General features: G+C 43.3%; 1 protein-coding gene across 1 annotated transcript; it reads right to left on the bottom strand.

Annotated features, from left to right (window-relative positions):
* Positions 1–3: 3 nt before the first annotated feature.
* LOC115103936 (apoptosis-stimulating of p53 protein 2-like) lies at positions 4–19,711 on the bottom strand. The gene is given in 7 exon segments (XM_029625003.2): positions 4–2,724; positions 4,486–4,546; positions 4,548–4,683; positions 4,921–5,087; positions 5,433–5,532; positions 6,047–6,149; positions 19,079–19,711. Coding segments are annotated over 4 exon segments (309 nt in total). The 5' UTR covers positions 4,991–5,087; positions 5,433–5,532; positions 6,047–6,149; positions 19,079–19,711; the 3' UTR covers positions 4–2,682.
* Positions 19,712–27,873: the final 8,162 nt, after the last annotated feature.

Consider the following 27,873-nt stretch of genomic DNA (forward strand, 5'->3'; position numbering starts at 1 on the left):
CAGTTTAGCTGATAGCAACGTTTTTGAAATGTCACTGGTTTAAATGACTCAATGCCATTAATAAAATGTGTTTACACTTATAATGGCTTTCATGAATAGGCTAAACATGTATAAAAAGTTAAGGGTCTATATACTATTCATATGACTATTTCATCATTTACATTGAAATTAGGTATTTCAAATAATTTATAAAGGTTTAAAACGTATTTATAATGGCTTAATCATGAAAGTTATGTATAACCCCAAAAAATGCTGGTCAAATTCTGTCTGGTCCATGTGCAGGGCTGCCCAACCTTGTTCCTGGAGAGCTACCCTCTTGTAGGTTTTTCGCTCCAACCGCAGTTGTAAATCAAATCAAATCACATTTTGTTTGTCACATACACATGGTTAGCAGATGTTAAGCTGAATTGGGTCATCTTACACTCGCATTATCAACCACCTAATTGTTATAAATAGGATGGGCTAGATTATGGTTGGCGCAAAAACCTACAGGATGATACCTTTCCACGAACAACGTTGAGCATCTCTTTAAGATATGAAGGTTTGGAATGAGGAGGTGATGTTGAGCAATGCCGTTGAAGCTTGTGCATTCAACATTATTAGCACTTCATAGCACAGCATGCCAGGCTACATACAGTACTTAAACACACACACACAAAATGTTCTACAAAAGCATTGGAAAATAAAACATTGATAGGAAAACTGAAAGTAACAACATTACATAGCTTCAAATCTAGGTGGAACTAGTGTCTTTAGAAAGTGTTCACACCCCTCAACCTTTTTCCACATTGCTGTGTTACAGCTTGAATTTAAAATGGATTAAAGCAGATTTTGTGTCACGGGTCTACACACAAATGAATTAAAAATGAAAAGCTGAAATGTCTTGAGTCAGTAGGTATTCAACCCCTTTTTTTTAGATGCATGGACTCACTATGTGCAATAGTGTTTAACATGATTTTTGAATGACTCATCTCTGTACCCCAAAAATACAATAATCTGCAAAGTACCTCAGTCGAGCAGTGAATTTAAACACAGATTCAACCACAAAGACCAGGGAGTATTTCCAATGCCTCACAAAGAATGCCCATGATACTTGGTAACATACATTGAATGTCCCTTTGCGCATGGTTAAGTTATTGCACTTTGGATGGTGTATCAATACACCCAGTCACTACGAAAGGTTCAGGCGTCCTTCCTAACTCAGTTGACGGAGAGGAAGGAAACTGCTCAGGGACTTCACCATGAGGACAACGGTGACTTTAAAACAGAGTTTAATGGCTGTGATAGGAGAAACTGAGGATGGTTCAACAACATTAGTTACTTCACAATACTAACCTAAATGACAGAGTGAAAAAAAGAAAGCCTGTACAGAAAGAAATATTCCAAAACATGCATCCTGTTTGCAATAAGGCACTAAACTAAAACTGCAAAAAATTGTGGCAAACAAATGAACTTTATGTCCTGAATATTGTTAGGTTTGAGGGAAATCCAACACAACATATCACTGAGTACCACTCTTCATATTTTCAAGCATGGTGGTGGCTGCATCATGTTATGGGCATGCTTGTCACCGGCAAAGACTAGGGAGTTTTTTTGGGATAAAATAAAACAGAATAGAGGTAAGTACAGATAAAATCCTAGAGGAAACCCTGGTTGAGTCTACTTTCCAACAGATGCTGGGAGACAAATTAACCTTTCAACATGACAATAACCTAAAATACAAGGCCAAATATACACTGGAGTTGCTTACCAAGATGATATTGAATGTCCCCGAGTGGCCTAGTAACAGTTGACTTAAATCGGATTCAAAATCTATGGCAAGAATTGATAATGGCTGTCTAACAATGATTAACCAACTTGACAGTGCTTGAAGATTTTTTTTTAAATTATAATGTGCAAATATTGTACAACCCAGGTGTGTAAAGCTCTTAGAGAGAGATTAATCCAGAAAGACATGTAATGTAACATGTAATGACTCAGGGGTGTGAATATTTGTTAATTAGATATCTGTATTTCATTTTCAATCCATTTGCAAACATTTCTAAACCATGTTTTCAATTTGTCATTATGGGCTAGTGTGTGTAGATTGGTGAGAAAAGAAACAAATTTAATCAATTTTGAATTCAGGCTGTAACACAAAATGTGGAATAAGTCAAGTGGTATGAATACTTTCTGAAGGCACTGTATACCCACAGCAAGATTGTTTGTGATAACGGAAGATAAAGGAAAATAGTCAAATACACAACCAAAGTTTTCATATACTGTATCTTGTGTGGATATAAGCTTGCCATGACGTAGAAAAAGCTTTACATTGCCAACTGCCACAGTTACAAACCCTTACAAAATGGATTCTGCTCAGAAAATCACACGTCTACAAAACAAAAACACTGTTCAGAAGTCTCCATTACAAATGTTGCGCGGTGTATACATTCCTGCAGTGAAAAGGAAACAGCGTGACCATGTGAATATTATCCATACATAGGTTGAAAACCCTTTAGCATGATATGAGTCTTTCACAGACAGGTCCAAAAGCTTGAAGTGGAATGCTTGACTTTGACATCCAAAAGACCAGAAGTGTGAAATGTAAGCACTGGACTTTTAGGTTCTTAATTCGCCTTTCAAAAAGTAACTTCAAGTCAGAGTAGTTTTCAGCGAGTAGGGTGGAACGTGAGCCGATATAATTTAAGCCGAGCTCCTCTGCCGTGGCTTGATCCTCAGATACAGCTAAAAAATAAGAAAATACCATTTTAAAGATCATATAACTATGGTAAGCAGGGGGCTGAGATTCTCATTTAGATGTCTCAATTTAGATTCAGCATTATTACATAATATTCTTAAGTGACAGGATTTCCCCCACTAGTTAAAGAAATCTATTAATCATTGCCAGATCTGGGATGATCTCCATATGTGAAATGGCAGACAAGTTTTTGTCAAGGAGGTTACGCATAGAGCTGGTAGGTCTTTACAAGGCACGCGTGACTAAGAAATGTTAGTGTTGCATAGCACAATGTTTGACTAATACAACTAATATAAGGACAGAACATTAGACAGGAGTAGAAACTAACATGGGCATTGTTTAATGTGTTTCACAGGACAAAACATTCCCAGCATTCCAACATAGGTAAGCAGGGGGGGGGGTGTTACAGGTGCCCTAAAGGGACAAACTAGAATGATAAATACACAACAGTTAGGTTTTCCCCAGTCTTCTAATCAGAGAAGTAGACCCCCAAGGGCAATTTCTTCCCAAATAGATTGCAAGTTGCCCTTTTCACCAGGGGCACAGTTTTGGTTTTAGAAGTGGGGGTGACATAATTATTCTTTTTTAATTATTCTTTTTTCTTCATTTGGATAAACACTCCAAGCAGCCTACCCGACCGCTCGGAGGCGTCCGCATGGTCATAAAGTACACCGTTGCCTCGTTTTGTACCCCCCCCAGTGAAAGTTGCGCCCTTGCTTTTCACTGAACATGTTCTTCCAACCTCCAGCACCGGGGCCAGTATTCACAACATCTCAGAGTAGAACTTTTCACATTTCATTTGCCAAAATGTATCATTTTAAGCAACCGGTCGATTATTTGCTTTATATGCAGAGCTCACCCTGTTATAAGTCGGGTTTCTAGCTCTACAAGTTGATAAAAACAGCTACTGTCATTAATAAGTTCACCAACAGTTCCGTTTGCTAATTAAAAACACATTTAGAACGCACTACAAATGTTAGGCTACAAAGGCGACAAAGTTAATTATGGTAACGTTAGTTTGAGGTTGAAAGTTAGATATATCTCTCCGAATATCTGTCGAATATCCAACCTCTATGTAGGCCGTCATTGTAAATAAGAATTTGTTCTTAACTGACTTGCCTTAGGTTAAATAAATAAGAACACGGTTGTCAGTTTTTTTTGCTGGCTACACAGACAGAATTATTGCATTTTGGCAGATAGGGATCAATCATCCAGCGCGAGGTAGAGAGAGGATTGAAAACCAATTTTGAACTCTTTGGTAGAGATGCTGTGAAATTCCACTGGAGCAGTGCGAGAATGCGTGCATGCATAACCTACGGTAATTACCCTGTTTCGACCCTACACTTAATACAGACTGCCATTTATTTTGCGATGCCTGGCCATTAGAAGTGACCGGAGTTTGTTGGAGGCTTGCCTTTTAATGGAAATTTTACGGTATATGGACAGATCCTAGATCAGCATTCCTCCTTTTAGACACTTTGTGGAAATGGCCCTTGGTCAAAACCACTGGATATGTGTATGTCCACTTTTCCTATACTAAACCACTGCTCTGAATACAATATGGAGCTGCAGCCCAAAGACAATTTGCTGGATTCCAAATTGACTGCTCTTCACTCTGCCTATGATTTTTGCCACATTTCTTACACCTATCCAATCATTTCAGATCTACAGGAGTGCCTAGGGCTTAGGAACTAGGGGTAGAGCATATGTGTGGCCAGGCTAGTGTCCCTACTCTCTCTCCGGCTCACCCCTAGCAGGTTTCTTGGAATGTAGCCCTCTCGGTCTCTGCAGCGGGCCCACCACCACTCTCTCATCCTTGTCCTTGCGCCGCAGCACCGTCATGCAGTCGCCTTCCAGGAAGGCCAGCTCGTCATCGTCCTCAGCCTCGTAGTCCCACAGGGCGTACACCACCCCACGGTTCATGATGCCCATCTTCTCCTGTACACCTGCATCAACACAAAGTCACACCCAACTCGTCAGGAACAAGACGTTAAGATTCAATTTCCGCTAAAACGTGTTATGGAGGGCAGAATGTTAGAGTAGATGAGGGTAGCTACATTTTGTAAACCAGTGGAGGGGTCGAGTGCAAAACGGGAAAAAAAAAAAAAGAGTAGACACACTGATTGTTTTGAGCAAATAATGTTTGTGCTTGGTCTCCAGTCAGATTACACTAGAGGTCTCACCGTAGAGGAACTGGGAGCACTGTGCGTAGCCCTCCTCCATCTCCTCGCACTTGTCTGCCGCTGTCTGCATGTCACTGTAGGTGGTGGCGAACACAGCAGCCCCGGACTCCACCAGGAACTTACACACCTGCACATTGTTACAGGAGGCCGCACAGTGCAGTGGAGTCCTGGGAGAGAGAGAGACACGGAGAGGTAGAGTGAGGTAGGAATGAAAGAAAGGGAAGGAGGTAGAGAGGAGGGCAGAGGGAGAAGGAAATAAGAGAGGGAACAAGGTGGGAGAGTTGGAGGAGATAAGAGCAAGAGGGGTGAGGGGGAGAAGGAGGGAAAGATTAAAAAAAACTAACTAATAATAGTGGGCGACTGGATAACATCATCCACATGAAAACATTGGATGTGACGTGCTACTGGTTGATGGGGGTGACAACAGCTTTTATAAAGCTACTGTAAAGTGACAACAACCACTATAAAGTTACTGTAAAGGGACAACGGCAACTAAAGTGACAATGGCTCACCAAACTGCACCAGGAACTTGACGATCTCGGTGTGGCCGGCGCAGACGGCGTTGTGCAAGGCTGTAATGCCCTCGTCATTGGGCAGGCTGGGGTCATCCACCTATAAGGCGGAAAGTTAATAGGCTTCAAGACATTTCCTAGAAAAGGTCAGTTATCGGTCTTTACCCCTTATGGTGGATGTTAGGATTTGGGGAGGGATTAGCTGATCTTAGATCTGTCCCCTAAGGGCAACATGGTTGAGGTTAGGATTTGGGTAGGTTTTTAGCAGGTCCTATAACTGTGCCTAAGGGCAACTTGTAAGCTAAGCATTTTGACCAGCATTTCTTGTTGCTTAAGAGTACTACCTAAGCATTACTTGCAGCGGCACTGCAAAGCCTTTGCTTATGGGATGTCTGCGTGGAAGAGTCGCCTGAGGTTATCCAGTCTGTGGTATTAACATTGAAACAGATGAAATTAGCAGGGCTAATGATGTAAAACTCACATCACTGAGAATCTGACCAACAGCCCTTTGACTCCTCACCCCCATTTTCTTCCCAACGCTATACTATCTCTTCAATTAAGAGGAGTGGGACTACTCACGTCATAGATGACCCTCTGCACCAGATCATACTCACCCTCCAGAGATGAGTCCAGCAGCAGGGCCAGGGGGTTAAACTTGACCCACATGCCGTGGTCGATGCGCTCCGAGCCGACCTTCCGCAGGTTGGTCCTCTTGCCCTGCAGGAGTGGAGTGAGGGGTGTAGATGCTTCACAATTACAATATAAAAATGCAGTGACATCTGCTAGCTATGGTCATCGAAATTGTTAAAAGGTTTTAAAATGAATTATAATAAATGCAACAGTTGTACAATGGACAAAGATCCTCCAAACTTTCAGAAATTGTATTATCCATCAGATATTGACTACATTATAGCACATAAAACATTTTACTGGCTCAGACAAATAATGACTGCAGTTCAGGGACTTTGGTGGAAATGCAGGTATTCAATTTGTCCAATATAAACATTTTAATATTGTGTCAGGTATTTTTTTTGGTGTGTGTTAAAAATATAATGATATGTGCATCATATGCAGAAATTCACTGGATGTACTTGCATATATGACACATTAACATAAAGGGGTGGAACAGGACTGCTTCATTAATTACTGTTGTCACATTCTCGTGCATAATTCAACAAGTGTGTCAATAGCAGGATACCCTCGGATAAAAAAAACAACACGCTTCGCTTTAGAATACACCTATATAAACATACTTTAACTTGTTTGCGAAATCGGACATAATATCACTATAATCCGAGTGTTCGTTTTCGGGAAGTTGCTTTATTTCAGGGAAATCTAATTCGTTAACATTTTGTTATCTTTTTTCCTCAACTGGATTAAATGATTACTTTTCAATTCCACAAAAAATTAACACCCATCAAAATAAAGTTATATTTATTCGCTTTCTTGTGATGTAAGTGACGAGACTGTTAAATCCCAGACGAAGCTTTAGCGTTCTTATAGTCAACAGAAAGCCAATGTATTCCATTAAGCCCATTTCAGCCATTACCGGGGTGTGTTTGACAGGTCAATACAAACATTTCCGCAGTCGTAATGTTAACGGGGAAAAATTACAGGCACAAGCAAGAGTATGAAAGAGTCGCAGGAGTAAAATGAAAACCATCAATCCAACTAGATTTAAGTGAGGAGTAGGGCTGTGGCGGTCATGAAATGTTGTGAGCCAGTTGTCATTCAAAAGACTACCGGTTTCACGGTAACTGACAGTTAATTAACAAACATGTTTAGTTTAGCATCTCCAGGCCTCCAAGCATACAGCCGCATACAACCCGCTGATGTGCGCCTTTGGAACATCTACATTTTTTTTTTGTTAAGTCTAAGAAATATATTTAATATATACACTATCACAATAAATCCATTATTTATTTTAGGCAGGTCTAAAACATTATGATTATGAAGAAAATGTATTTCAGAAGAACAGAATGATTTGACCTAGGTACATTATTTGGCTATGCGCCATAGGCTGTAGGCTAGTTCATTTAACAAACAAGATATGTTTATAATTCCTGTGCTATTATTTTATACAGTATTACATGGTTTTATAGTAATAAGAATAGAATTTAACTTAGTGCGCCTTTGGAAAGTATTCAGACTCCTTGACTATTTCCACATTTTTTTATGTTACAGCCTTATTCTAAAATTGATTAAATATTATTTCTCCCCTCAGCAATCTACACGCAAGAATGACAAAACGAAAAGTGTTTTTAGAATTTGTTGCCAATTTATAAAATTTAAAAAATGAAATATCACATTTACATAAGTATTCAGACCAGGGAATAGGAGACTAGCCAGGATCGAGGGAAAGATGAATGGAGCAAAATACAGAGAGATCCTTGTTGAAAACCTGCTCCAGTGAACTCAGGACCTCAGACCGGGGCGAAGGTTCACCTTTCAACAGGTCAATGACCCTAAGCACACAGCCAAGACAATGCAGGAGTGGCTTCTGGACAAGTCTCTTAATGTCTTTGAGTGGCCCAGCCAGCCAGAGCCCGGACTTGAACCCAATCAAACATGTCTGGAGAGATCTGAAAAATAGCTGTGCAGCATCGCTCACCATCCAACCTAACAGAGCTTGAGAGGATCTGCAAAGATGAATAGGAGAAAATCCCCAAATACAGGTGTGCCATGCTTTCATACCCAAGAAGACTCGAGGCTGTAATCGTTGCCAAAGGTGCTTTAACAAAATACAGTGTAAAGTGTCTGAATACTTATGTAAATATTTTTTCAATGTCATTATGGGGTATTGCATGTAGATTGATGAGAAAAGGGAAACAAATGTAGTCCATCTTAGAATAAGGCTGTAAAGTAACAAAATGTGGAAAAAGTCAAGGGGTCAGAATAGTTCCGATTGCACTGTTTCTGAATAACAAAGGATATTTTTCCTATTCCGGAGCGAGTGCACATATGAAGTGGCTTTGTTGAGTGTAAAAGTGACAATTTGAAACAGGTCCTATACACTAGATTTAGAGTTATTTGATAACTTTAGTTGTGATGATGGGGTGCATGATGCGACTGTAGGCCATTGATGATTAAAGTCGCAAATAAAAGCTGTTCCTTGCCTCAGACTGCACATGCTGTCCTCTCATCAAGCGATCATATTTTCACCCATCAATTTAGTCTTGACTAATACAGTACCAGTCAAAGGTTTGGACACACCTACTCATTCCAGGGTTCCTTTATTTGTACTATATTCTACATTGTAGAATAATAGTGATGTCATCAAAACTATCAAATAACACATATGGAATCATGTAGTAACCAAAAAAGTGTTAAAGTAAAATATATTTTGATTTGTTTATGTAAAATTAGTATCGATTTAGAATGAATTGCCCCTTATCAAATGGCCAGGAACAGGGGCAAAAAACATCTGCTCTCGAATAGTGAATGGAGGACGCTTTCCTGCCATGGCGGACTGGTAGGCTACTCCAGATTTATAGTGGAGCATGTGCTTAATATGAGCAGCTGAAAATAAATATAGTAGCAGTATCCTCTTCAGTGGCAACCATCAAAACCCTGCTTTCACACTGGATTACATATAGAAAAGTCTGGGTTTATAAGAACACGCATTTCATATACAGGCCCACATAAGCTCTAATTTGCATATTGGGGTTTTGAAAAAATCATCACCTCAGAAAGCGCTGTCCATTTTGTTGCGTTAGGCTTTGAAACAACATCCACAATGACCATGTTTTCCAGTGAGTTTCAAGCTGTTGTTGAACTTCTTTCTTCAAATTGATCAATCACAGTGCGGTGAGTTTGAAAAACACTGTTCTGATAAATGTTTGATGTGATTTTCAATTGCATTTATGTCCGAGTGGTTAGACTAGAGGGACAATAGAGCGCTGAATACCAGGCGAGTTGGGTACAACCAACGCACGTCCAGAGTGCATAAAAGGAGATTACCTTGACTCAACGGTTACATGGAATTTTACTGCGGTCATGACGCATGACTGCCGGTGTGGAGGTAACATGGTCACCGCAACAGCCATACTGGCAAGTGGATTTTACACCCTTCAAACACAGAGGACTGAAAAAGACAGATCCTCTGGTGGGCGTATATGTTGTATACAGTTGAAGTCGGAAGTTTACATACACTTAGGTTGGAGTCATTAAAACTCGTTTCTCAACCACTCCACAAATTTCTTGTTAACATTTACATTTAAGTCATTTAGCAGACGCTCTTATCCAGAGCGACTTACAAATAGGTGCGTTCACCTTAAGACATCCAGTGGAACAGCCACTTTACAATAGTGCATCTAAATCTTTTAAGGGGGGGGGGTGAGAAGGATTACTTTATCCTATCCTAGGTATTCCTGAAAGAGGTGGGGTTTCAGGTGTCTCCGGAAGGTGGTGATTGACTCCGCTGTCCTGGCGTCGTGAGGGAGTTTGTTCCACCATTGGGGGCCAGAGCAGCGAACAGTTTTGACTGGGCTGCGCGGGAACTGTACTTCCTCAGTGGTAGGGAGGCGAGCAGGCCAGAGGTGGATGAACGCAGTGCCCTTGTTTGGGTGTAGGGCCTGATCAAAGCCTGGAGGTACTGAGGTGCCGTTCCCCTCACAGCTCCGTAGGCAAGCACCATGGTCTTGTAGCGGATGCGAGCTTCAACTGGAAGCCAGTGGAGAGAGCGGAGGAGCGGGGTGACGTGAGAGAACTTGGGAAGGTTGAACACCAGACGGGCTGCGGCGTTCTGGATGAGTTGTAGGGGTTTAATGGCACAGGCAGGGAGCCCAGCCAACAGCGAGTTGCAGTAATCCAGACGGGAGATGACAAGTGCCTGGATTAGGACCTGCGCTGCTTCCTGTGTGAGGCAGGGTCGTACTCTGCGGATGTTGGCGCCGACTGAGATGGCCGCCTCGCTTCGCGTTCCTAGGAAACTATGCAGTTTTTTGTTTTTTTACGTGTTATTTCTTACATTAGTACCCCAGGTCATCTTAGGTTTCATTACATACAGTCGAGAAGAACTACTGAATATAAGATCAGCGCCAACTCACCATCAATTCGACCAAGAATATGTTTTCCGCGACGCGGATCCGGTGTTCTGCCTTACAAACAGGACAACGGAATGGATCGCATGCAGCGACCCAAGGAAACGACTCCGAAAAAGAGGGAAACGAGGCGGTGTTCTGGTCAGACTCCGAAAAAGGGCACATCGCGCACCACTCCCCAGCATTCTTCTTGCCAATGTCCAGTCTCTTGACAACAAGGTTGACGAAATCCGAGCAAGGGTAGCATTCCAGAGGGACATCAGAGACTGCAACGTTCTCTGCTTCACAGAAACATGGCTAACTGGGAAGACGCTATCCGATGCGGTGCAGCCAACGGGTTTCTCCACGCATCGCGCCGACAGAAACAAACATCTTTCTGGTAAGAAGAGTGGCGGGGGCGTATGCCTCATGACTAACGAGACATGGTGTGATGAAGGAAACGTACAGGAACTCAAATCCTTCTGTTCACCTGATTTAGAATTCCTCACAATCAAATGTAGACCGCATTATCTTCCAAGAGAATTCTCCTCGATTATAATCACAGCCGTATATATCCCCCAAGCAGACACATCGATGGCTCTGAACGAACTTTATTTAACTCTTTGCAAACTGGAAACCATTTATCCGGAGGCTGCATTCATTGTAGCTGGGGATTTTAACAAAGCTAATCTGAAAACAAGACTCCCTAAATTTTAGCAGCATATCGATTGCGCAACCAGGGGTGGTAAAACCTTGGATCATTGTTACTCTAACTTCCGCGACGCATATAAGGCCCTGCCCCGCCCCCTTCGGAAAAGCTGACCACGACTCCATTTTGCTGATCCCTGCCTACAGGCAGAAACTAAAACAAGAGGCTCCCACGCTGAGGTCTGTCCAACGCTGGTCAGACCAAGCTGACTCCACACTCCAAGACTGCTTCCATCACTTGGACTGGGACATGTTTCGTATTGCGTCAGATGGAAATATTGACGAATACGCTGATTCGGTGTGCGAGTTCATTAGAACGTGCGTCGAAGATGTCGTTCCCATAGCAACGATAAAAACATTCCCAAACCAGAAACCGTGGATTGATGGCAGCATTCGCGTGAAACTGAAAGCGCGAACCACTGCTTTTAATCAGGGCAAGGTGTCTGGTAATATGTCCGAATATAAACAATGCAGCTATTCCCTCCGCAAGGCTATTAAACAAGCTAAGCGTCAGTACAGAGACAAAGTGGAATCTCAATTCAATGGCTCAGACACAAGAGGCATGTGGCATGGTCTACAGTCAATCACGGACTACAAGAAGAAACCCAGCCCAGTCACGGACCAGGATGTCTTGCTCCCAGGCAGACTAAATAACTTTTTTGCCCGCTTTGAGGACAATACAGTGCCACTGACACGGCCTGCAACGAAAACATGCGGTCTCTCCTTCACTGCAGCCGAGGTGAGTAAGACATTTAAACGTGTTAACCCTCGCAAGGCTGCAGGCCCAGACGGCATCCCCAGCCGCGCCCTCAGAGCATGCGCAGACCAGCTGGCCGGTGTGTTTACGGACATATTCAATCAATCCCTATACCAGTCTGCTGTTCCCACATGCTTCAAGAGGGCCACCATTGTTCCTGTTCCCAAGAAAGCTAAGGTAACTGAGCTAAACGACTACCGCCCCGTAGCATTCACTTCCGTCATCATGAAGTGCTTTGAGAGACTAGTCAAGGACCATATCACCTCCACCCTACCTGACACCCTAGACCCACTCCAATTTGCTTACCGCCCAAATAGGTCCACAGACGATGCAATCTCAACCACACTGCCCTAACCCACCTGGACAAGAGGAATACCTATGTGAGAATGCTGTTCATCGACTACAGCTCGGCATTCAACACCATAGTACCCTCCAAGCTCGTCATCAAGCTCGAGACCCTGGGTCTCGACCCCGCCCTGTGCAACTGGGTACTGGACTTCCTGATGGGCCGCCCCCAGGTGGTGAGGGTAGGCAACAACATCTCCTCCCCGCTGATCCTCAACACGGGGGCCCCACAATGGTGCGTTCTGAGCCCTCTCCTGTACTCCCTGTTCACCCACGACTGCGTGGCCACGCACGCCTCCAACTCAATCATCAAGTTTGCGGACGACACAACAGTGGTAGGCTTGATTACCAACAACGACGAGACGGCCTACAGGGAGGAGGTGAGGGCCCTCGGAGTGTGGTGTCAGGAAAATAACCTCACACTCAACGTCAACAAAACTAAGGAGATGATTGTGGACTTCAGGAAACAGCAGAGGGAACACCCCCCCTATCCACATCGATGGATCAGTAGTGGAGAGGGTAGCAAGTTTTAAGTTCCTCGGCATACACATCACAGACAAACTGAATTGGTCCACTCACACTGACAGCGTCGTGAAGAAGGCGCAGCAGCGCCTCTTCAACCTCAGGAGGCTGAAGAAATTCGGCTTGTCACCAAAAGCACTCACAAACTCCTACAGATGCACAATCGAGAGCATCCTGGCGGGCTGTATCACCGCCTGGTACGGCAACTGCTCCGCCCTCAACCGTAAGGCTCTCCAGAGGGTAGTGAGGTCTGCACAACGCATCACCGGGGGCAAACTACCTGCCCTCCAGGACACCTACACCACCCGATGTTACAGTAAGGCCATAAAGATCATCAAGGACATCAACCACCCGAACCACTGCCTGTTCACCCCGCTATCATCCAGAAGGCGAGGTCAGTACAGGTGCATCAAAGCTGGGACCGAGAGACTGAAAAACAACTTCTATCTCAAGGCCATCAGACTGTTAAACAGCCACCACTAACATTGAGTGGCTGCTGCCAACACACTGTCATTGACACTGACCCAACTCCAGCCACTTTAATAATGGGAATTGATGGGAAATGATGTAAATATATCACTAGCCACTTTAACTATGCCACTTTGTTTACTTTGTCTACATACTCATCTCATATGTATATACTGTACTCGATACCATCTACTGTATGCTGCTCTGTACCATCACTCATTCATATATCCTTATGTACATATTCCTTATCCCCTTACACTGTGTATAAGACAGTAGTTTTGGAATTGTTAGTTAGATTACTTGTTGGTTATCACTGCATTGTCGGAACTAGAAGCACAAGCATTTCGCTACACTCGCATTAACATCTGCTAACCATGTGTATGTGACAAATAAAATTTGATTTGATTTGATTTGTAGAGCATGAACCTACAAGAACGGGCCACCGCCTTGATGTTAACACTTCCGTGTTAAGCGAGCTGTGTGTCAAGAAGCACTGTGCCTCGGCCGCACCAATTTGTTGGAGGAAACATCGTCCAATTGGCGACCGTCGTCAGCTTGCAGGCGCCCGTCGTCAACTTGCAGGCGCCTGGCCTGCCACAAGGAGTCGCTAGAGCGCGATGGGACAAGGAAATCCTGGCCGGTCAAACCCTCCCCTAACTCGGACAATGCTGGGCCAACTGTGCGCCGCCTCATGGGTCTCCCGGTCACAGCCGGCTGTAACACAGCCTGAGATCGAACCCGGGGCTGTAATAACGCCTCAAGCACTGCGATGTTGTGCCTTAAACCGCTGCACCACTCGGAAGGCTGATGTTTTTTTATGAGATCACAATCAATCAATTTGACACTCATTGGATTTACACACAAAAAGGCAATTGTCAAAAACATTATCACCATGTCATCAAACAATGTTGTGTATGGATAGAATAGCGTACACTTGGATTGTGTTAGACAACCACAAACCTTTAAATTGGGATTTTACTTGTGTGTGGTCCATTGAAGCTTTTCTTGCAAAATATGGTGTAGTAGCCTAATTGGCAGTTAACCTCATATGCATGCAGCATGATTTTAAACCATTCTTTAATTTCTGAAATGTCATTACCGTAATTGCTGGACTATTAAGCGCACCTGAATATAAACCGCACCCACTGAATTATTTAAAAAATATGTATTTTGTACATAAATAAGCCGCACATGTCTATAAGCCGTAGGTGCCTACCGGTACATTGAAACAAATTAACTTTACACAGCCTTTAAACGAAACACGGCTTGTAAACAAAAATAAATAGGCTTTAACGAAACACGGCTTGTAACAAAAATTAAAACAGTAGCTTACCAAGAAAGTCATTGGTCACCATCTTCCTCCTCCTGTGCACTGAAACCACTGAAGTCATCTCCTTCGGTGTCGGAGTTGAATAGCCTCAGAATTGCTTCATCCGATGTTGGATCGTTTTCATTGTCGCTCTCGTCACTTTCATCCGGAGGCAAATACCCTGCTGAGTTCATGCTGCCCCTTCAACACGCAGCAGTCCAGCCTTTCGAAACCCGTTGATGATAGTGGATTTTTTGACAATGCTCCACGCTGTCAGGACCCACTGGCAGACTTGACCATAAGATGCTCTTCGCCTGCGGCCCGTTTTAGTGAAGGATTTCTCCCCACTTGTCATCCAAGCCTCCCACTGAACAAGGAGCGCCACCTTAAATGCACGATTTACACTGATGTCGAGTGGCTGCAAATACTTTGGGCCATCTGCTTTTCTTCCCTCTGAAAGCTTTTGTTGTCTTTCTGCACTGAGTCAGTTCCTCACGCTGCGGTTTCCAACGTCTTATCATCGACTAATTAAGGCCAAGCTCCCATGCAGCAGCTCTATTTCCTTTTCCAACAGCCAGATGTATCGCCTTCAACTTGAAAGCTGCGTCATATGCATTTCTCCGTGTCTTTGCCATGATGAGGGTGACAAAATTACTACCGTAATCAGAATGATGGGATGTTTGAGCGCGCTCGATTTACGTCACATTATGTGACGGTGCTCAGTTCTTTGGCGGTATGAATCTTGTGAAAGCGGGAAAAATCCATAAATTAGCCGCGTCATTGTATAAACCACGAGGTTCAAAGTGTGGGAATAAAGTAGCGGCTTATAGTCCGGAAATTACGGTAGTCATGAGATATGATTTAAGGAAAGCAAAACCTGCTAGCTAGACATTCAGAGAAGCATGGACTTTCTGAAGCACATTAGCATGAGCAACAATAGCGGAATCGGCAGGTCACCTTAAAAAAAAAAAAAGTCTGCCATTGAAACTAATGCAAACAGATGAAACTAGTGAAAATAAAGTCCCACAATAAGAACTACGGCACTAATATTTGTGCAAACTCTTTAGAATTGTAATCTGTGGGTGTCACGGAGTAGGCTGAATCCCCATTTTATGGACCCATGATCCATAGGTAAGGCTGTACATGCTCAATACACATACAGTAGGTTGACTGGTGAGTTTAAAAGGAAAAATCCACCCAAAACCACTCATTTCTTGAATTTACAGTGTTAAAAAAACAAATATGTGAGAATAATATTTTTTTGTGAACAAATGTTTCCTTTTGGCATTATAACAAAGGTTGGTAGCAATAATGAAAATCGTTGTGGAGATCTGTTGCATCTCAAGTCAATTACACAATCCACAATGCAATACTACAGTCAGTCTGAAGGAATGGGAGAGCTTTCATATAATGTATGTATGTAGGTATACTGTATCTGAAGGGTTTGGGTTACTACAGTCAGTCTGAAGGAATGGGAGAGCTTTCATATAATGTATGTAGGTATACTGTATCTGAAGGGTTAGGGTTACTACAGTCAGTCTGAAGGAATGGGAGAGCTTTCATATAATGTATGTAGGTATACTGTATCTGAAGGTTTAGGGTAATGGTTACTATAGTCAGTCTGAAGGAATGGGAGAGCTTTCATATAATGTGTGTAGGTATAGTGTATCTGAAGGGTTAGGGTTACTACAGTCAGTCTGAAGGAATGGGAGAGCTTTCAATTAATGTATGTAGGTATACTGTATCTGAAGGTTTAGGGTTACTACAGTCAGTCTGAAGGAATGGGAGAGCTTTCATATAATGTATGTAGGTATACTGTATCTGAAGGTTTAGGTTACTATAGTCAGTCGGAAGGAATGGGAGAGCTTTCATATAATGTATGTAGGTATACTGTATCTGAAGGGTTAGGGTAATGGTTACTATAGTCAGTCGGAAGGAATGGAGAGCTTTCATATAATGTATGTAGGTATACTGTATCTGAAGGGTTTGGGTTACTACAGTCAGTCTGAAGGAATGGGAGAGCTTTCATATAATGTATGTAGGTATACTGTATCTGAAGGTTTAGGGTAATGGTTACTATAGTCAGTCTGAAGGAATGGGAGAGCTTTCATATAATGTGTGTAGGTATAGTGTATCTGAAGGGTTAGGGTTACTACAGTCAGTCTGAAGGAATGGGAGAGCTTTCAATAATGTATGTAGGTATACTGTATCTGAAGGTTTAGGGTAATGGTTACTATAGTCAGTCTGAAGGAATGGGAGAGCTTTCATATAATGTGTGTAGGTATACTGTATCTGAAGGGTTAGGGTTACTACAGTCAGTCTGAAGGAATGGGAGAGTTGTAATGTGTGTAGGTATACTGTATCTGAAGGGTTAGGGTAACTACAGTCATCTGAAGGAATGGGAGAGTTGTAATGTGTGTAGGTATACTGTATCTGAAGGGTTAGGGTTACTACAGTCAGTCTGAAGGAATGGGAGAGTTGTAATGTGTGTAGTTGTAATGTGTGTGATGTTCCCCCAATGGTGGAACAAACTCCCTCACGACGCCAGGACAGCGGAGTCAATCACCACCTTCCGGAGACACCTGAAACCCCACCTCTTTCAGGAATACCTAGGATAGGATAAAGTAATCCTTCTCACCCCCCTGATTTAGATGCACTATTGTAAAGTGGCTGTTCCACTGGATGTCTTAAGGTGAACGCACCAATTTGTAAGTCGCTCTGGATAAGAGCGTCTGCTAAATGACTTAAATGTAAATGTAAATACTCTCCATGGGCTGGCTGGCTGGCTAACTAACTAGCAAACATAGCTACACTCAATAATACCAAAGAAATATCAGCATGTAACCTAGATAGTAAGTGCATTTTGTTTAGGCAATTTTACAGCTATCTCAACCTGCAGATCGATGCGCCTCACAGAGCGGAATCTGACATTCGCAACGGCAGATATACTTTGTGATGGGAAACGTTGCCCATGCTACGTCAATGGGCCGTGGGGTGAATTCTGTGTGATTCTGGGACAAGGAGTGCTCTCAGTCAAGGAGTGAATGAGTCTATTGGCCGGTAGCTCAAAAACCCAACATTAGCACGAACTTCGTCAACAAGAAGTACAACATTACAAATCCTTTACGAGATGTTAGATAATCTGTATATCTATCTGTAGTATCGTATAGTTTTGGATTCGTAACTTTACGTACTATCTGGATTGCGTGACGATTAGCTTAGCAACCGCGTGAAGCATCATGACAACGTGAACGCGATTGGTCGACAGTCTGCTGCGCGGGGCGTTATACGTTCCTTCAGTCATTGGAATCCATATTTTGGTCAACTGCACCATGCAATACACCCTGGACTTTAGAGGCAGACAACAGGAAAAATGAGCTAGACCCTCCATTAAATTACACATTTCTCGAGGTACGAATATCACAAAAAGATGATCAATGACACAGTCGAGAGGAGACATACTCTCGAGTTATGACATAGGCCAGTATTGAATTCTAACATGTATGATTGACATTTTGATCTAAAACTCTTATTCCTATTAAACTTCCAGTGTAGTGAGAGCGATTATCACTGTGCTAAATGATACCAGAAAAAAAATCTGCCTGCTTGATTGCCAATAACTCAGATGCACATGAAAACATGAAATAACCCAGGGAATGAACAGAACATCACCCAGAGATGCACAAAAACAATATAACATTCAAAAAGGGGGTAACCTTTCCTTTAATATGTTGCTAATTTCACAGTGGTTTCAGAGTCCCGCAATAAACTACGACAGCTAATATTTGTGTAAACTCTTTACAGTTCTGTGGGTGTCACTGACTACTAGGCTGATACCCCAATTTTAATGAACCCAAGATCCATAGGTAAGGCTGTACATTGCAATATATGTATGGCTCCATTGCAATTCTGAAGTCTATACATCCACAGTGCAATTTCAACTGATTTTTACTTTGTGTCAGATTAATTAGTTATTGTCTTTTGTTGAATGAAAACAACACCCCAACCTTGTTTAGCAGTATCTAGTACAATGGTGTCATGATTCCACAATGTTTATCTGTTTGCATCAGTTTCAATTGGGGACTTTTATTTTGAATGCAAACCGCCGATTCCACTATTGTTAATCACGCTAATGTTGTATACAACACTCGGGCCAGTAACCGAAACGTCGCTAGTTTAAATCCCGATTTGACTAGGTCAAAAAATTTGTCAAGGTTACCAGTACTTAACCGTAATTGCTCCTATAAATCTGCTAAATGACAAAAATAGTATTTACAGAACCTGCTATTCGTTACGTTGACTGTCAGTGTGCTAAAAACATGTTCAGATTTTGTGTGGTAATCCTTCCTTTGTCTCAATATAACATAAATATGGATGGTTGGTATGGCTGAGGGACGAGATTCAACATAGCCCAAGGAGTAAGATCACATGCTAAACAATTCTGTCTTGTCTAATCGAAATCTCAATCATAACACGAACATAAAAAAGGAACATGTAGTCTGTTACAATAACTCACCGGCATCATATTGGCAACGTATCACATGCAACGTTGGCTACTGCTATCTTCGATTCGAGGATATTAAATCCCTCACGTATTCGATAATCCAACAGAGCAGTGACATCAGATCTAGTTTATTCCTTTTTCTGTCGCCCGTCTATTATACGCACGAGCGCCTCTCTAATTTTACATTCTCCCGTTCCACAATTATTGATGTTGTCTTTACTGGAGACCTGTTGCAATGGAACTGTAACAAGGCCCTTCTCAATGACAACGATATATCCCTTGAAATGATTTCTCAGGATTAGTCCGGTGACCACCTGATCGACATGGTTATTTGGCCCAACAATGTGCAAATGTGCAACTATGAATAATAGAACGGCAGAAATAGCCAACTGTACGTCCATTGTTAAATCCAATTTTCAATCAATCTTTATCTCTATCTACTTAATTTTTAGACAATGTGTACTTGCCCACTAGGAAAGGTATCGGTTGAATTAACAAACGTCGGCAACCCAACCCTAAAGCGAGTGAGGCGTTCTGCGAATATAATAATGCTGCGTTCCTAACCAAGTGGGAAGGTGGAAATCATCAGTTATGAAGCGGTAAATGGGAGTTGTGTACATTCACATGCGTTCAATTCGTTGAGAAACGCTGATTGGCTAATGGCGAACAAGCTGCGTCAACCATCAATTAAAAGTAGAGCTATCATGCTCGTAAACAAATTAGATTTCAAAAACCATATTAATAATGTTTTACTGTTGCATTTAACTGCTGAAAATGCTGTTATAGCAGCCGACTTTTATAGACTAGACATAACATAGTAAAGTACACTCAAATGACTATGATATGTTACGTTTGGTATGGTTATGTAAGACTTTTGGGCCACCAAACCAAATTCAAATCAAATCTAATTTGTTGTTATTTTATTGTTATTGTATCGTTGCTTTTATTTTTTACTTTAGTTTATTTAGTAAATCTTTTTCTTAACTCACTTTATTTTCTTAAAACTGAATTGTTGGTTAAGGGCTTGTAGTAATTAAGTGTTTCACCTTTAGGTGTTGATGTGACAAATCAAATCAAATTGTATTTGTATGCGCCGAATACAACAGGTGTAGACCTTCCCGTGAAATGCTTACTTACAAGCCCTTAACCAACACTGCAGTTTTAAGAAAAATAAGAGTTAAGAAAATATTTACTAAATAAACTAAAGTTTTTAAAAAACTAACACAATAAAATAACAATATATATATACAGCGGGTACTGGACTGAGTCAATGTACGGGGGTACAGGTTAGTCGAGGTAATTAAGGTAATATGTACATGTAGGTAGGTGTAAAGTGACTATGCATAGATAATAAACTGAGGTGTCAATGCAAATAGTCCGGGTAGCCATTTGATTAGCTGTTCAGCATTCATATGGCTTGGGAGTAGAAGCTTCTAAAGAGGCTTTTGGACCTAGACTTGGTGCTCCTGTATCGCTTTCCATGCGGTAGCAGAGAGTCAAGTCATATTACATTTATTTATAAAGCCCTTCTCACATCAGCTGATATCTCAAAGTGCTGTACAGAAACCCAGCCTAAAATCCTAAAAAAGTAAGCAATGCAGGTGTAGAAGCACGGTGGCTAGGAAAAACTCCCTAGAAAGGCCAAAACCTAGGAAGAAACCTAGAGAGGAACCAGGCTATGAGGGGTGGCCAGTCCTCTTCTGGCTGTGCCAGGTGGAGATTATAACAGAACATGGCCAAGATGTTCAAATGTTCATAAATGACCAGCATGGTCAAATAATAATAATCACAGTGGTTGTCGAGGGTGCAACAGGTCAGCACCTCAGGAGAAAATGTCAGTTGGCTTTTCATAGCCAATCATTCAGAGTATCTTTACCGCTCCTGCTGTCTCTAGAGAGTTGAATACAGCAGGTCTGGGACAGGTAGCATGTCCAGTGAACAGGTCAAGGTTCCATAGCCGCAGGCAGAACAGTTGAAACTGGAGCAGCAGCACGGCCAGGTGGACTGGGGACAGCAAGGGAGTCCTGAGGCATGGTCTTAGGGCTCAGGTCCTCCGAGAGAGAGAAAGAAAGAAAAAGATAATTAGAGAGAGCATACTTAAATTCACACAGGACACTGGATAAGACAGGAGAAATACTCCAGATATAACAGACTAACCCTAGCCCCCCGACACATAAACTACTGCAGCATAAATATTGGAGGCTGAGACAGGAGGGGTCAGGAGACACTGTGGCCCCATCCGATGAAACCCCCGGACGGGGCCAAACAGGCAGGATATAACACACCCACTTTGCCAAAGCACAGCCACTAGAGGGATATCTTCAACCACCAACTTACCATCCTGAGACAAGGCCGAGTATAGCCCACAAAGATCTCCGCCACGGCACAACCCAAGGGGGCGCCAACCCAGACAGGAAGACCACGTCAGTGACTCAACCCACTCAAGTGACGCACCCCTCCTAGAGACGGCATGGAAGAGCACCAGTAGGCCAGTGACTCAGCCCCTGTAAGGGGAAGGGAACCGGCCAGGCAGAGACAGCAAGGGCGGATCGTTGCTCCAGTGCCTTTCTGTTAACCTTCACACTCCTGGACCAGACTACACTCAATCATATGACCTACTGAAGAGATGAGTCTTCAGTAAAGACTTAAAGGTTGAGACCGAGTCTGTGTCTCTCACATGGGTAGGCAGACCATTCCATACAAATGGAGCTCTATAGGAGAAAGCCCTGCCTCCAGCTGTTTGCTTAGAAATTCTAGGGACAATTAGGAGGGTTGCGTCTTGTGACCGTAGCGTGCATGTAGGTATGTACGGCAGGACCAAATCGGAAAGATAGGTATGAGCAAGCCCATGTAATGCTTTGTAGGTTAGCAGTAAAACCTTGAAATCATCCCTTGCCTTAACAGGAAGCCAGTGTAGGGAGGCTAGCACTGGAGTAATATGATCAATTTTTTTGGTTCTAGTCAGGATTCTAGCAGCCGTATTTAGCACTAACTGAAGTTTATTTAGTGCTTTATCCAGGTAGCCTTAAAGTAGAGCATTGCAGTAGTCTAACCTAGAAGTGACAAAAGCATGGATTAATTTTTCTGCATAATTTTTGGACAGAAAATGTCTGATTTTTGCAATGTTACGTAGATGGAAAAAAGCTGTCTTTGAAACAGTCTTGATATGTTCGTCAAAAGAGAGATCAGGATCCAGAGTAACGCTGAGGTCCTTCACAGTTTTATTTGAGACAACTGTACAACCATCAACATTAATTGTTAGATTCAACAGAAGATCTCTTTGTTTGTTGGGACCTAGAACAAGCATCTCTGTTTTGTCCAAGTTTAAAAGTAGAAAGTTTGCAGCCATCCACTTCCTTATGTTTGAAACACAGGCTTCCAGGGAGGGCAATTTTGGGGCTTCACCATGTTTCATTGAAATGTACAGCTGTGTGTCATCGCCATAGCAGTGAAAGTTGACATTATGTTTTCGAATGACATCCCCAAGAGGTAAAATATATAGTGAAAACAATAGTGGTCCTAAAACGGAACCTTGAGGAACACTGAAATTTACAGTTGATTTGTCAGAGGACAAACCATTCACAGAGACAAACTGATATCTTTCCGACAGATAAGATCTAAACCAGGCCAGAACTTGTCCGTGTAGACCAATTTGGGTGTCCAATCTTTCCAAAAGAATGTGGTGATCGATGGTATCAAAAGCAGCACTAAGGTCTAAGAGCACGAGGACAGATGCAGACCCTCGGTCTGACGCCATTAAACGGTCATTTACCACCTTCATAAGTGCAGTCTCAGTGCTATGATGGGGTCTAAAACCAGACTGAAGCATTTCATATACATTGTTTGTCTTCAGGAAGAAGTCTAGAGAAGTCTATGACTAGGGTGGCTGGAGTCTTTGGCTATTTTTAGGGCCTTCCTCTGACACCGCCTGGTATACTAGTCCTGGACGGCAGGAAGCTTGGCCCCAGTGATGTACTGATGTACACACTACCCTCTGTAGTGCCTTGCGGTTGGATGCCGAGCAGTTGTCATACCAGGCGGTGATGCAACCCGTAAGGATGTTCTGGATGGTGCAACTGTATAACTTTTTGAGGATCTGAGGACCCATGCCAGATCTTTTCAGTCTCCTGAGGGGGAATTAGCGTTGTCGTGCCCTCTTCACAACTGTCTTGGTGTGTTTGGACCATGATAGTTTGTTGGTGATGTGGACACCAAGTAACTTGAAGCTCTCAACCTTGCTCCACTACAGCACCGTCGATGAGAATGGGCGCATGCTCGGCCCTCCTTTTCCTGTAGTCCATTATCATCTCCTTTGTCTTGATCACGTTGAAGGAGATATTGTTGTCCTTGCACCACACTGCAAGTTCTCTGACCTCCTCCCGATAGGCTGTCTCATCGTTGTCAGTGATCAGGCCCACTGTTGTGTCATCAGTAAACTTAATGATGGTGTTGGAGTCGTGCTTTGGTACGCAGTCGTGGGTGAACAGGGAGTACAGGAGGGGATTAAGCACGCACCCCTGAGGGGCCCCGTGTTGAGGATCATCGTGGCAGATGTGTTGTTGCCTACCCTTACCACCTGGGGGCGGCCCGTCAGGAAGTCCAGGATTCAGTTGCAAAGGGAGGTGTTTAGTCTCAGGGTCCTTAGCTTAGTGATGAGCTTTGAGGGCACTATGGTGTTGAACACTGAGCTGTAGTTAATTAACAGCATTCTCACGTAGGTGTTCCTTTTGTCCAAGTGGGAAAGGGCAGTGTGGAGTGGAATAGAGATTGCGTCGTTTGTGGATCTGTTGGAGTGGTATGCAAATTGGAGTGGGTCTAGGGCTCTGTGATGATGGTGTTGATGTGAGCCATGACCATCCTTTCAAAGCACTTCATGGCTACAGACGTGTGCTACGGGTCGGTAGTCATTTGGCCAGGTTACCTTGGTGTTCTTGGGCACAGAGACTATGGTGAACTATGGTGGTTTGCTTGAAACATGTAGGTATTACAGACTGGTTCAGGGACAGGTTGAAAATGCCAGTGAAGACACTTGCCAGTTGGTCAGCACATGCTCTGAGTACATGTCCTGCTAATGTGAGTTACAGATTTTTCATTCTCATTGAAAGCAAGTCTAAGAAGGTAGATCTGTTCTATGTATGCTATTTTGATGCTTCCTGTTCTTCAGTTTAGTCTTTGCTCTTTTACTTTCAGTTTTGTACACCAGCTTCAAAAAGCTGAAAATAAATATTTTGGGTTATTGAAAATATATTTCACAGTGGTTTAGATGTTAAAATGATTCTCTACATTGCTTGTTTTGTCTGGGCGTATACCCTGAAAGTTTCGCAACCCAATGGTTGCTTGTTCAAATCTCATCACGGATAACTTTAGCATTTGAACTAATTAGCAACTTTGCAACTACTTACAACTTTATAAGCTACTTAGCATGTTAGCTAACCCTGCCGCTAACTCTTCAACCTAACTCATAACCTTAACCTCTAGCCTAGCTAATGTTAGCCACCTAGCTGATGTTAGCATTAGCCCCCCAGCCACCTAGCTAATGTTAGCAACAACAAATTGGAATTCGTAACATATCATACGTTTTGCACATTTGTAACATTTACGAATTGTAATTTGTAAGAGATCATACGAACTGAATGATGGACATCCACAAATGAATACTTAACATACTAAATGTAACACATACTAATTGGGAGTGTCCCGGATTTATATTTACTATGTTACGTCTACCCCTGAGTCCAGGTTGGTTATATAGGTCTTTTTCCTTTGTCAATGACATCAGAGTTGAGTTGAGAGAAGTGGGTGCTTATGTCGCGTTCAGATGCTAGTCGGAACTAGGAAACAATGTCATTTCCGACATGCTGATTCATTGAAAGCAGCAGGTGTATAACTACAACCAGCTAGGAAGTCGGGAATTTCAGAGTTTCCTAGTTCCGACTAGCATGTGAAAGCGTCATAAGCATCCACCCACCCATTAGAGATGATAGACGAGTTTCCCAGTAATTACCAGTTGGAGGGCCGGTTCAAATGGATTTTTCCAATCATATGTTAAATACCACCTTGCCACTTGGTTGTGAACGCAGCTTAATCCCCCCTGGCATCAATAAACTCCTCCTTGTTTCACCGTTTTGGGATGTGTCTTCTACCGCCCCCCTGACAATGTGTTGAAAAGAGGGATGTCCACAGTAGCATCGAAATCCAGGTACAATGTAATGTAGTTCAAATTCAATCTGTAAATCTGGTCTGAATGGTTGCTTTAATACAGTAAGCATAATATAATTCACGTCGTTTTCTATTCTATATGCATAGTGGGAATGTATATGTTAGAGGTTACAAACATTATCATCAGCATAGAGCCCCACAGTGGAGGTGTCATAACACCCATAAAAGCTAGCAGTCAAACGGAAATGGTTCCAATCGTTTTTCCACCATCCATTTTTCCCATAGGGGATTTTAGTAACACTTAAAATAAGTGCTGTGTTTCGTGTAGGCTTACCCTGGCATGACGTTTTGATAACCATGGAAATCTCTCTCAGACATTTTACATTACATTTAAGTCATTTAGCAGACGCTCTTATCCAGAGCGACTTACAAATTGGTGCCTTCACCTTATGACATCCAGTGGAACAGCCACTTTACAATAGTGCATCCAAGTCCTTTAAGGGGGGGGGGGTGAGAAGGATCACTCCATCCTATCCTAGGTATTCCTTAAAGAGGTGGGGTTTCAGGTGTCTCCGGAAGGTGGTGATTGACTCCGCTGTCCTGGCGTCGTGAGGGAGTTTGTTCCACCATTGGGGGGCCAGAGCAGCGAACAGTTTTGACTGGGCTGAGCGGGAACTGTACTTCCTCAGTGGTAGGGAGGCGAGCAGGCCAGAGGTGGATGAACACAGTGCCCTTGTTTGGGTGTAGGGCCTGATCAGAGCCTGGAGGTACTGAGGTGCCGTTCCCCTCACAACTCCGTAGGCAAGCACCATGGTCTTGTAGCGGACAAGGTGACTTTTATGGATATTATGACTCACACTGTGCTACTTTATAGGGTCATATCTCTCCTCCCGCTTAATGTCATGCGGCTTTCAAGTGCTAGTCGGAACAAGGAAATTCTGAAATGTTTGACTTGCTAACTGGATGAACACAGCACTTATATAGCTACAAATTTAGCAAGTTGAACATTTCTGAGTTTCCTAGATTCTGACTACACTAAACCATTTCTGTATGGACCTCACTTTGTGCACAGGGACATTGTCATGCGGAAACAGGAAATGTCCTTCAAACTATTGCCGAAGAACCGGGACATTTTCAGCTTCCAGGAATTGTGTACAGATCCTTGCAACATGAGGCCGTGCATGATCATGCTAAAACACGAGGTAATGGCAGCGGATGGTAAAACCTTGGATCATTGTTACTCTAACTTCCGCGACGCATATAAGGCCCTGCCCCGCCCCCCTTTCGGAAAAGCTGACCACGACTCCATTTTGCTGATCCCTGCCTACAGGCAGAAACTAAAACAAGAGGCTCCCACGCTGAGGTCTGTCCAACGCTGGTCAGACCAAGCTGACTCCACACTCCAAGACTGCTTCCATCACGTGGACTGGGACATGTTTCGTATTGCGTCAGATGGAAATATTGACGAATACGCTGATTCGGTGTGCGAGTTCATTAGAACGTGCGTCGAAGATGTCGTTCCCATAGCAACGATAAAAACATTCCCAAACCAGAAACCGTGGATTGATGGCAGCATTCGCGTGAAACTGAAAGCGCGAACCACTGCTTTTAATCAGGGCAAGGTGTCTGGTAACATGTCCGAATATAAACAATGCAGCTATTCCCTCCGCAAGGCTATTAAACAAGCTAAGCGTCAGTACAGAGACAAAGTGGAATCTCAATTCAATGGCTCAGACACAAGAGGCATGTGGCAGGGTCTACAGTCAATCACGGACTACAAGAAGAAACCCAGCCCAGTCACGGACCAGGATGTCTTGCTCCCAGGCAGACTAAATAACTTTTTTGCCCGCTTTGAGGACAATACAGTGCCACTGACACGGCCTGCAACGAAAACATGCGGTCTCTCCTTCACTGCAGCCGAGGTGAGTAAGACATTTAAACGTGTTAACCCTCGCAAGGCTGCAGGCCCAGACGGCATCCCCAGCCGCGCCCTCAGAGCATGCGCAGACCAGCTGGCCGGTGTGTTTACGGACATATTCAATCAATCCCTATACCAGTCTGCTGTTCCCACATGCTTCAAGAGGGCCACCATTGTTCCTGTTCCCAAGAAAGCTAAGGTAACTGAGCTAAACGACTACCGCCCCGTAGCACTCACTTCCGTCATGAAGTGCTTTGAGAGACTAGTCAAGGACCATATCACCTCCACCCTACCTGACACCCTAGACCCACTCCAATTTGCTTACCGCCCAAATAGGTCCACAGACGATGCAATCTCAACCACACTGCACACTGCCCTAACCCACCTGGACAAGAGGAATACCTATGTGAGAATGCTGTTCATCGACTACAGCTCGGCATTCAATACCATAGTACCCTCCAAGCTCGTCATCAAGCTCGAGACCCTGGGTCTCGACCCCGCCCTGTGCAACTGGGTACTGGACTTCCTGACGGGCCGCCCCAGGTGGTGAGGGTAGGCAACAACATCTCCTCCCCGCTGATTCTCAACACGGGGCCCCACAAGGGTGCGTTCTGAGCCCTCTCCTGTACTCCCTGTTCACCCACGACTGCGTGGCCACGCACGCCTCCAACTCAATCATCAAGTTTGCGGACGACACAACAGTGGTAGGCTTGATTACCAACAACGACGA

This window comes from Oncorhynchus nerka, linkage group LG21 (assembly GCF_034236695.1).
Source record: "Oncorhynchus nerka isolate Pitt River linkage group LG21, Oner_Uvic_2.0, whole genome shotgun sequence".
Lineage (NCBI taxonomy): Eukaryota > Metazoa > Chordata > Actinopteri > Salmoniformes > Salmonidae > Oncorhynchus > Oncorhynchus nerka.